The 12,354-nt window shown below is 30.0% G+C and overlaps 1 protein-coding gene across 4 annotated transcripts in view; it reads right to left on the bottom strand.

The window, feature by feature from the left end:
• The window catches only part of LOC145966558 (uncharacterized), a 203,268-nt gene that overhangs the window by 11,149 nt on the left and 179,765 nt on the right, over nucleotides 1–12,354 (bottom strand). For all 4 annotated transcript variants that reach the window (XR_014437069.1, XM_083090698.1, XM_083090699.1 and 1 more), the window contains exons 3-5: nucleotides 11,722–11,866; nucleotides 2,808–2,983; nucleotides 903–992 (exon numbers count right to left, since the gene is read on the bottom strand). Coding sequence is in view for 3 of the 4 variants with exons in the window: in XM_083090698.1 (XP_082946824.1) it covers nucleotides 903–992; nucleotides 2,808–2,983; nucleotides 11,722–11,866 (411 nt within the window). In the remaining variant the exon portion in view is untranslated. The remainder of the gene's footprint in view (nucleotides 1–902; nucleotides 993–2,807; nucleotides 2,984–11,721; nucleotides 11,867–12,354) is intronic.

Raw genomic sequence — 12,354 nt, 5'->3', positions numbered from 1 at the left:
CGAAGTGTGAAGGTAGATTGGCTCAAATTAAGGAGGAAGGTCCTCTACTGTGTTGCGATATTCGCAATAATTAACGAAAAATTAATTAAAGAAGATCGGCCAATGCCCGTGGCTAAAAGCGCGCGGCGGCGAAGGCGGTCTCACTGTAACATAATGGCGACGCGCGGCGAAGCGGTGATTGGGGAGGGGAGGAGCGATGAGTGTGTAGACGCGCGGCGAAGGCTCCTATATACAATATATAGGGTGTCGCAGACCACCCGTATCAGCCGAATATCTCAAAAACTGAGAGCGGCATACAAAAATATGTCAGACAAAAGTTGTAAGGTTTCAAGTAACGCATTACATGTAAAGAAAACACATAGTTATTTTTAAGAAAAAAAGTGTAATTGTTAATTGCTGCAAATTACATATTTTTTCTTCAAAACAACTATGTGTTTTCTTTACACCAATTGATTCCTCTCATTATTTTGTACATAAAAGTATTAAGGTAAGATAATCGAAAAATGAATATTTTACAAGATATTTTACAGTTTATGTAAAATTAAGAAATGATTTCAAGCCTCATAACTCGGAAAGTACTTAATGAAAACTAACTTAATTATAATGTTTCGGAAAGCTCTCGAGATGAGCTACAAGAATATGCAAAAGCATATAGGGTGTCCCATTTACAAAGTTGGAGGTGACCTTAACGTGACCTTCAGCTGACTCTTCAAAGTCAAACTAATGATAGTCTTATGTCCCCCTCGAAACCATGCAACTATTGTCTGAAACATTTTTCCCAATCTCTTTTACTTTAAGAGATATTCAGCTGCATCACTTAAAATGACACCCTGTATATATATGAACTTGATTCCATCTTTGAAAATTATATTATAAGATGTTTAAAAAACCTTTTCTCTTACCATTATTACCAGATTCTGATTTGTCTAAGGCCTGGATTTCCATTTTACGATGCAATTTCGTTGTAGTAGTTGAAGTAGTAGTAAACGTCCCTGCACAACAAAGAAGAATATCATATATCATATTTATTAATTTAAAATTTAAATAATTTTATAATTTTATCAATAAAGTCAAAAATATCTCAACAAATTATAAATTTAACAACTAAGAAATTAAGCTCTCATATAAAACTCAAATTTAAATTTTTCAAACTAATAAGAATCAGACGTGGATGGCAGTACGTAAATTTAAAAGAAAATTTGTCCATTATTTTATTCTTATTATATAGAGGGTGGTTCCGGACATTTGCGACAAACTTAAAGAGGTGATAGATCTCGATAAATTTTTGTTAAGCAACCCGTGTCCGGCGATGCCTCCTTAAGGCGCCAGGCTGCGATGAATGCTGTTTGATTTCTATATTAGATTAAAATTTAAAAAATCATACGTTTTTTAAATTATATTTTGTTTATTTTATTACAATAAATGTTTAAAATAGCGATTTGCAATACACACATTGCATCTACGGTGCATTGACTGACGCACCCTCTGAAAAATTCCAGGATTATTACGAATTGTATCGCATGCGTTCATAATCCTGTCAATGAGCTCATTTCAGATATTAACAGTTGTATACACTAAACTTTCATAAACTGCGTAAATGTTAATCGCAGCCTGGTGTCTTAAGGAAGCATCGCCGGACACGAGTTGCTTAACGAAAATTGTTCCATTTATCGAGATCTATCATCCCTTTAAGTTTGTCGCAAATATCCGGAAACACCTTATATAACCTCAATATACAGCGTGTTTCTAAATGATTCATCCGATTTCACAAGCCTATAACTTTGAAATGAATGAAGATAGAACCTACGGGTAAATTTTAATATACGTATAAAATACCAAGTTTAAGAATACCAAGTTTTCACAAATGTTCAATGTGCCCTCCACCGGACGCATGGCATACGTCTAAACGGTAGTCAAACTCATAAACCCGTAATGTCGACGGAAATCACGCTGCAGTTGTAACTGACTCATACTTGTTGAAACGGAGAATACAAAACGCTTTTTGTTGCTGTGTTGTCACCATCTCGACGCATACTGAACGTGCGCGCTAGCAGTACCAAAGTACCAGCTGTAGCGGCACCAGGGCGACTACCGGCAACCAAGTGAACCGGCAACATCCAATATGCGCCACGGAAAACTTGAGGTTTCGATATGTAGTTTCACATTTGCCGCGAGGTTCTACCTTCATTCATGTACAAGTTACAACCTTGTGAAATCGGATCATTTAGAAACACGCTGTATATTATTATATATAATCCCAATATTGTAATTAATCTAAATAAGCGATAATGCTGAAAATAAACGATAAAAATAATGAATTGAATTAATACAATACATTATTTATACATAAGAAAAAAATCTGGTTACATCTATTAGAAATCTGGATTCAATCACACAGTATGTCTGTTAGAAAATGGACGAATCAGAATTTCTTTAGGAATTACCAGATGAGTATGATTAATTTCTTCCTGTTAAATTTACCAAATTTTCTTAGTAATAATATTAAATTTACAAAAAAATTATACCAGTGTTTCTATGTTTAGTTAATATAACAAGAAGTTTTATAGATTCAACTAGAAAATACTAATCAAATCCTTATAGTAAAGTCTACTAAAGTTCTAGTTATAAAAAATCGACTCTTATAGTGATTAATTAAAAATTCTGCTTGGTTTAACCAAAATGCCTTCTATCAGATACGTCTTGTTGATTAATCAAATGATTTTTCTCAGTGTATTTATCAAAAATAATCATCTTTATTAGATAAAATAATCGTATGTATGGTGCGCGTGCTTGTATTTATCACTAACCAATATAATAGACAGTTTTGCGAGACACATTGTATGCCGCTTTTGGTATGCTGAGTAAACATTTAACAATCGTTGCTTCCAATAAATCTTCATCCAGTAAGGCAACGCGTGATAAAATATTATATAATCCATCGTCACGCAGTCTTACGCTCCCAATTTGCTTCTCTAGAGTATCTCTGTAATGATGCGAATGCAACAATAAACAATTAAATCAAAACTCAATTTTCATGTCTTTTGATATATATATTCCTTAAATAATTAAGAATAAATCTTTCTTGATCATTATAACAAATATATTTACAATTATGGACAATAATTCTATTTATTTAATTTATTTTGCTGAAACAATAATTATATATCTATAAAATATATGTACATTTATATGTGTATACGTGCGTATGTACTTTAACAGAGTATTTTTTTAACCAAGTTAAGCTGAAAAAAATATTTTTTCTCCGATAAATAGTTATTGAGATAATATAAATTACAGATTAAAGAATTTAATTGAAAGACTTGTGTGAGAAATTAACTCCATACTTTTCAAACCTATTTTTATTAATTATATTGCATTGTATTATGTTTGTGCTGATTTATGTTATACAAATTGCAGCTCAATAAGAAAGCTCAATTCAAACCGTATTTCAAAAAATTGAAGAAGAAAAATGAAATTTGTGCTAGTCTTACACTTTTCAAATTATAACTTTTATTTCAAAAATCTAATTCCTAATTCTTAGTTCCTACTTTCTAATTGCATATCAGAAATTGGTCTAATGACATTTTATCATTAAGAAAAGTTGTATGTTTGTCTAGCATAATTTAATGCAAGTAAAAAATTCGAAAATATTAAATTTTTCTAATTTTATTCTTTTAAATAAGTTCTTAATCAATCTTTACAATTTCCCGTTCTTTTTGTCAGTTTATCTTTTCTAATTATTAACACAATTTACCATTTATAGAATAAATATATTACAAAATAATTTTTTTATATGTATATTATTATTATTTTTATGTGTATAAATTTTTTTTAGTTAATTTTTTTAACTAAATAAAAGGAAAAGATTTTTTAACGACGCAATGTCGTACAAACTTGTGCTAATTTGCTAAAAAATGAGCTAAAAGTTGTTTGAGATGGCTAGAAATTCGATTGACTTACTATTTCAGCAGAGTTAATAAGAATTGGTCCTTGATACAGCAAGATTCAGTTGAAATAAATGAGATGTTTGATCTGAAGCTTGGGCCTGAACATTGGGTCTGGTCAAAAGTCGCGAGAACACTCACAAAATGCTGAAGCAAGATAAAACTGTATAACTGTATAGAGCTATATCTATTGAAGAATTAAATAAATGTATCGAATTTTCATGGAGATTTTGTTTTCCTTTTTTTGGAGATATATTCTAGTTTTTTTAGAGATGGGAATCTGTTCATTCTAAATTTTTTGATGTATTAGAAGTGTCCTTATTTGACGGAACGATTCTTTTATTTTATTGAATTTTGTTTGTTTAATAATCCTCTGTTGGTAATTTTAATATCGTCTTATGATTAATAATGATTACGCAAGTTACTTATTTCCTACGGATTCTTTTGTTGTTGATATTAATATTGTTATTCATATCGTCATTTACACAAGAAAAGTTAATATATTTTAAATAAATATATATATATATATATATATATATATATATATATATATATACAGGGTGCGCCAAAAGTCTGGATACACCTAAATATCTCACAAACGGTGCATTTTAGAAAAAAATGTTTCAGGCAAAAGTTGTATGGTTTTAAGGGGGACATAAGATAGTACCATTAGTTTGACCATGAACATTCATCTGAAGGTCACGTGAAGGTCGATTTCAACTTTTTAAATGGGACACCCTATATGCTTTTGCATATTCTTGTAGCTTATCTTGAAAGCTTTCCAAAACACTATAATTAAGTTAGTTTTCATTGAGTACTTTTCGAGTTATGAGGCTTGAAATAATTTCTTAATTTTATATAAACCATAAAATATCTTGTAAAATATTCATTTTTCGATTATCTTACCTTAATACTTTTATGTAGAAAATAATGAGAGGAATCAATTGGTGTAAAGAAAACACATAGTTGTTTTTAAGAAAAAATATGGAATTGTTAATTGCAAATTACATATTTTTTCTTCAAAACAACTATGTGTTTTCTTTACACCAATTGATTCCTCTCATTATTTTGTACGTAAAAGTATTAAGGTAAGATAATCGAAAAATAAATATTTTACAAGATATTTTACGGTTTATGTAAAATTAAGAAATTATTTCAAGCCTCATAACTCGGAAAGTACTTAATGAAAGCTAACTTAGTTATAGTGTTTTGTATAGCTCCCGAGATGAGCCACAAGAATATGCGAAAGCATATAGGATGTCCTATTTAAAAAGTTGGAGGTGACCTTCACGTGACCTTCAGATGACTTTTCAAGGTCAAACTAATGGCACCATCTTATGTCCCCCTTAAAACTATACAACTTTTGTCTGAAACATTTTTCATTAAATTGCTTCGTTTCCGAGATATAAATTTGTAACACTTTACGTGGGCCACCCTGTATGTATATATATATATATATATATATATATATATATATATATATACACATATATATATACATATACAGGGTGTCAGATAATTTTTCGCAGTCCCGAAGTGTGAAGGTAGATTGGTTCAAATTAAGAAGGAAGGTCTTCTACTGTTTTACGATATTTGCAATAATTAACGAAAAATTAATTAAAGAAGATCGGCCTATGCGTGTGGCTAGAAGTGCGTGGCGCTGAAAGCGGTCTTACTGTAACATAATGGCGGCGCGTGGCGAAGCGGTGATTGGTGAGGGGAAGAGCCTTCGTTGCGCGCCTACACACTCATCGCTTTTCCTTCACACTTCGAGACTGCGAAAAATTTCCCGACACCCTGTATACAGGGTGTCAGACGTATATGTATTCAAAAAAAGCTTTTGTAGTTTACCTCGAGAGCTTTTCAAAACACTATAATAAAGTATTTTTTCATCGAATACTTTTCGAAGAATCAATTGGTGTAAATCAAACATAATTATTTCAAAAAAGAAATATATAATTGTTAATTGCAAATTACATATTTTTTATTCGAAACAATTATGTGTTTTCTTTACACCAATTGATTCCTCTCATTATTTTATACATAAAAGTATTAAGGTAAGATAATCGAAAAATGAATATTTTACTATTTATTTTATGATTTATGTAAAAATTAAGAAATTATTTCAAGCCTCATAACTCGAAAAGTACTCGATGAAAAAATACTTTATTATAGTGTTTTGAAAAGTTCTCGAGGTAAGCTACAAAAGCTTTTTTTGGATATATATATGCCTGACACCCTGTATATATATATTTTTTTTATTTTAGAAAAAAATAACTTCTTTTAGCAATTTTTTATTGCTGTAATTGGATTCTTGTCGTTTATTGGTGATAAAAAGCTAATCAAATATTTCACTGGCAATACTATTGACTATTTACTGGCAAGTTTACTGACTATTTACTGGCAATTTTGCTAACTATTTCGCTAATTTCCTTATACATTTATTTTTTACTTTCGCAGGAAAGTTTAACAGAAATTTCTAAGGCTATGTATTCTCGCGTTCCTGTGTCCGTTTGCAATTCTTTCTTTTTTAAACAAACGGGACCATTGCTTTCCTTTTTTTGCAATCAACGAGATAGACTCAACAAGAAATTTGCCTTTCTACGATCTAGGCGTAATGCCTTTCACCAAAAGTTAGATTCCATACATTATTTTTGTAGTTTTTCTTCTACGTCTGGGAATTTTGGAAACCTAAATAATATGAAGTTCTCCTTTGAGCCTCCAGAGCCGGCCCTTCATTCCGATGACATTATTGAGATCAAAGTTGATTCTGGGGTCGTTTATCAACAACCACTATTCCCTTTGTGACATTAACAAAAAATGGTTTGTTAATTTATCGTCCATTACCATTCCGAAGAATATACAATCCTTGTTACAGCTGGGTGAGAATTTCAGTCTTCCTACACATAACAATAACATGCTAACTATCGAGTTCATCAAGAGTTTTGAAAATAACATAAGAAAGCTTCCTGCGGTCAGTCAATCAGCTATTCGGAATCGATCGTTAAACACTATCAACAATTTACCTTCTTACTCAGTTAACAGAGGTGAATTTGATGAGACTCTGAATAGACTTACATTAGCTACGAAAAAGTTTCTTAATAGCAATAAAAACCTAATTTTGACTCGCGCAGACAAAGGTAATGTCACAGTTGCTTTAGACAAAGACAAATATGTTAGAGAAGTCGAAAATCTTTTGATGGACACTGACACGTACATGGTGGTTGGAAGAAACCCTGTCAAGAAGTTAACAAATAGTTTACGTGAAATTTTAACGAGATGGAGGAAGTCGAATTTCATCTCAGCTTCCACTTACAAGGCACTTTATTACAGTGATGGTATTTTACCGAGAGCTTATGGTTTACCCAAAATCCACAAACCGAATTGTCCATTTAGAGTAATTGTTTCATCCATAAACAGTCCTTTGTATTTTTTAGCCACATATTTGCATAAGATCATGATTAAGAATTTTCCGGTTTCTCACAGTCATGTCTCCAACAGTTGTGATGTGGTTAAAAAACTGTCTAATACATACCTCGACAACAATTTCAGATTAGTTTCGCTGAATGTAATTTCTCTTTTTACCAACGTGCCAACAAATTTGATTATTGACAGCGTTTCTTCTAGATGGAGTAATATCTCGCCAAATTGTGACATACCATGCAATGAATTCCTTTTAGCAGTTAAGTTTGTATTGGATTCATCCTTTTTCACCTTTAACGATATCACTTATAAGCAATCCTTTGGCACGCCGATGGGCTCCCCCTTGTCTCCTATTGTAGCTGACATAGTGTTGCAGGATTTGGAAAACAAAGCGCTTCTTTCCTTAAAATTTACTCCCCCCTTTTATTTAAGGTATGTTGATGATGTTCTGTTAGCCATTCCTCCTTCTTTTTTTTTAATGACACTCTTGACACTTTCAATTCTTTCCATCCTCGTCTACAATTCACAATGGAAATTGCTGAAGACAATAAAATTAACTTTTTAGATGTGACTTTAATTTCCGACAATAACTTTATAATTTTTGACTGGTACCGTAAAGATACCTTTTCCGGTAGATACCTACACTTCTTATCTCAACATCCTCTTTGCCAAAAAAGAGGCACAGTAATTGGTTTAATAGACAAGGTTTTCCGCTTGTCCCACCCTGTTTTCCATTATAAGAATATTAAATTGGCTATCAACATCCTTTTAAGCAATGGATATCCTTTAAATTTTATTTTCCACACATGTGTTGACCGCTTTAAGAAACACCTTTTCAAATCAAATTCCTTAGTGAATAATACCCAGGTCATAAACACAAATGATCACATTACTTATTTCACGATACCATATGTTCCTTCAATTTCCGAGCGTTTTAAACATATCGTTAAGGATTTGGATGTTCGACTCTCATATTATAGTATCAATAAAATGAAAAACTTCATCAGGGCTCATAAGGATCCTCTTCCTACCTCCAATTCTTTGAATGTCATATACAAATTGAACTGCATGGATTGCGATGCGTCCTACGTTGGACAAACTAGCAGACAACTGCATACCAGAATCAACGAACATCGCAGTCACATTAGGCGTAACACTAATTCTCAATCCGTCATCACTAATCACAGGGTTGGTTTTGATCATACTTTTAATTGGGATGGCGTTCAGGTTTTGGATCGGGAACCATATTTGAGTAAAAGATTGATTTCTGAAATGCTATATATCAAAAGGCAAAAAAATGGTCTCAATTTGCAAACGGATACTGAACGTTTACCAGAAATTTATTTAAACATTGTCAACAACTTGCCAAAAATTTAACACAGTTTCTATCATAACAAATAGGTCTGCGACTTTGCGTATGTGTACATTTATACATTACTTGACTCGCTTTACCGTTTATATATAAGTCACATTTATCCGTTAAAAACGAGTCGATCTTTGTCTTCGGAGATGTTAAGTTGTCTCTATTCGTCTCCTCGGCGCGTCATTATCTTCGATGCCTGGAAGTAAGTCTTATTTCCGTAGTTTTAACTTCTTATCTTTTTAATCTTTTTAATTTTTATTTCTTTGACTATATGTTCAGTTTATATTTATTTAGATCATTTTTAATAAATTGACATTAAAATATTTTCAATCTCGTAATTTTCATGTTTAATTCTTAGTACTTTTTCCTTTCTTTGTTCATATTAGTTATATTATTTATTTAACTTATTTTACTTTTTGTCCTTTGTTTTTACGTAGGCATCGTCAAGATAATGAGATACCGAGACATTTATTATCGCTTTAGACAGCATCCTTTGTAACAGACTCCGATATAAAACACTTTGTTATTTCTTTTATTATATTATCACTTTCGCGCTGAAGATGACCCAAAAATAGGGTCGAAACGTTCGCTATCCTCTCTTTGTATTCGTTTAATATCAATATTTATTTGATTGTATTATAAATAAATGTGTTATAACATCGACACTCGACTCGTATTGCCATTATAACTGTATTGTTTAATTTTATATTTCGAGACTTATACTTTTTATTTTATTTATTATTTATTTTTTTAACAGAGATATTTTTTTATTTTTGGATGTATTGCTTCTTTTACATTAAAATTTCTATTTGTTTAGAAGAAATTGACGAAAATTTGAATGGTTATCACTATCCATTTCCATTCTACGAGTATGATTATACGTTTATATATTTTATTAATGAGTTATAAAACGTGTTAGTAAATGTCATAATATAAGAACTATTATGTAACTTTCTTTATCTTTTATCAACGATAGACGATTAATGTTGCAACTCTGATAAAGAAATTATCGAATCAAAAAAATATAACAAATTTAGTAGTATTTAAATAAAAAAATTACAAATTGACAAGTAAGAGACCAAAACACGGTAACTAGAGCGCCAAGAAGAAGAGAAACATCTTTTTTCTTTTAGTTATCAGTAGATTTCAAAATAGTCGTTACAATATATGCATTAAACACAAACGTTTCAGACCTTTTGATCCATTTTCAACGTGACATTAATATTGAGCGTTAGAGAATATCTCAGACAATAACATATGAAACTATTAATCATTCCACAATCGACATGCAGATAGACTACAATGTTGTATATCGCAATAATCTGGCGAACACATTCCTGAACAATTACAACCTGAAGATGGACCAAAAAATGATCCGAAACGTTCGTGTTTAATGCATGTGTTGTAACAAATATTTTGAAATACTAATAACTAAAAGAAAAAAGAAAGTGTTTTTGTCTTCTTCCTTGCGCTCAATTACTGCGCCTTGGCTCTTATTTGTCAATTTTTAATTTGTTATTATTAGAATGAATTATTAATTTTTAATATTATTTAATTTAATTTTTTGCTATTTTTTTTCTTTATAGATATCTAGAATCATGATGGATATTTTTAGGATTCTTTAGAAAGATATTGTTTATGTGATCAGATTTATTAGAAAAAAAGCGATAGTAAGAATTGCGACAATTGTAATGATTAAATGCTAATGTGTGGATTCAGCTATTGCAATGAGCTGAGGTTTATATTAAAGTGGATGAGTGACATTTTGAGCAGAACTAGACATGATATGCAACTGATAAATTGATTTTCCATAAATTCCAATATTAATTACAATATTATATGCCTTAAATTAACTTTACTCAATATTTCAATATTAATTATGTTCTCAAATTGATTTTTTCCAGAGCATGCTGTTTTTGAAACGGCGAAATACATGAATAAATTTTATTCATCTTTTATGGAACATTTTCTTTGTCTATAAATTTATGAAACATAGTAAAATACTTTATACAAAACTATACTGATATTTCAAAATTTGATTTTATTGTTGCAATAATCTTGCTGCATTTTGCTTCATACAAAACTATACTGATTTTTCAAGGTTAAATTTTATTGTTGTATTTTTGTTATTTTACCTTTTTTTTAATGATGCAAGTTACAAATTTATACATAAATTTATTGTTAGAAGCTGCTTACTTTCGTTATCGGTGGAAATAGTAGGAAGAGGTGTTTGTAAGAGACTGTTTCTAAATGTACGCATTTGAGACAAATACCTAATATACCGTATTAAAGTTTGTAAATTCTGGTCAAATTTCTCTAGTTATCTCGATAATTATTTATTGGAGAAAAAATTGTAAAGTATTTTTGGATTCAGGCAAAATGCTAGTTAAATTAATAATGTTCCAATTTTTGTTATTTTCCTATATAAAAAAAATTAATAAAAATTAGCTTCAATATTTTCAAAACTATAGTTAGAGAAAAATTTGTAAGTAAATAAATGTTGTAAACAAATGTTGTAAAAAAAAACTATCATAAAATAACAAGCGTTTTTTCTATAAATCATTTAAAAGATTTTATAAATAATTTAATAAACTAACTATACTAACTATATAATTTAAAAGATCACTTGTTTTCTTTCAAGCAAAATTAATATTCTACTTGAAATTATATACTCTTCATAAATGTCAACATTTACTCAAAATTCCTCGAACACATCATATATCATAGTTGTACATAACATCATCAAATACATCAAAATAGTTTTTAGTTACTTTAATAGTAAATTTCTTAAAACTGTGACATGTGTGGTGGAGCAATTTTAAATTATAATCATATTCAGCAAAAAAACTACAAACTAAAATTATTCTTTTTCTTTTGTTTAAAAAAGGATTTTTCTTGTATGTGAATTTTATATGTGAATATATAAAAAAATTAGATATTTATAAGACTTTATGTTATATCAAAATATAATAGATTACGAAAAGCACTTACTCGATAGAGTAAGTCGATAGATTCTCGATAGAGATATCTAAAGTCGGTTGGGGGTAAAGTCCTTCAGCTAGACATGTTATTTCGACTCCATCTTTGTTATCTACAGTCTTTCTCCTGTATAAAAGATCGAATTTTTCTTCTGTCGCTGCAATACAAATTAAATACGTTATGTTATTTATGACTAATACACATATAATATTTTTGTTGAACAATAATATACAGATTATTTTTTAAATTGCCAAAAATTGGGTTATTTAAGTATCAAATGACTGTGTTTTTAAATCTCCATACTCGATATCTATCTATAAAAAGTTGCAAAAACATTAATACATAGGAATTTGTATTGCATAATTGAATTGTAGTAAATATATTTAGGAATATATATATATATATATATATATATATGTATGTATATGTATACAGGGTGTTTGTCCATATATGTTCGACCAAATATCTCGCAACTGATCGAAGTTACGAAAAAATTTAACGAGAAAAATTTGCATGCCTCTGAGTCAGCTACAAAGTGCATATAACAACTTTTTTTTTACTCGTGATCTTTTCGAGTTATGAAGGTCAACATAGTTTTTTTGTGGATATCTATAATTTTTTTAGCATATTTACATAGTAGAAGTC

Source organism: Camponotus vicinus, unplaced genomic scaffold (genome assembly GCF_025532165.1).
Source record: "Camponotus vicinus isolate PSW18456_S1 unplaced genomic scaffold, iyCamVici1.0 SCAF_2, whole genome shotgun sequence".
In the NCBI taxonomy this organism is placed as follows: domain Eukaryota; kingdom Metazoa; phylum Arthropoda; class Insecta; order Hymenoptera; family Formicidae; genus Camponotus; species Camponotus vicinus.
This window is presented reverse-complemented; position numbering and strand designations above follow the sequence as displayed.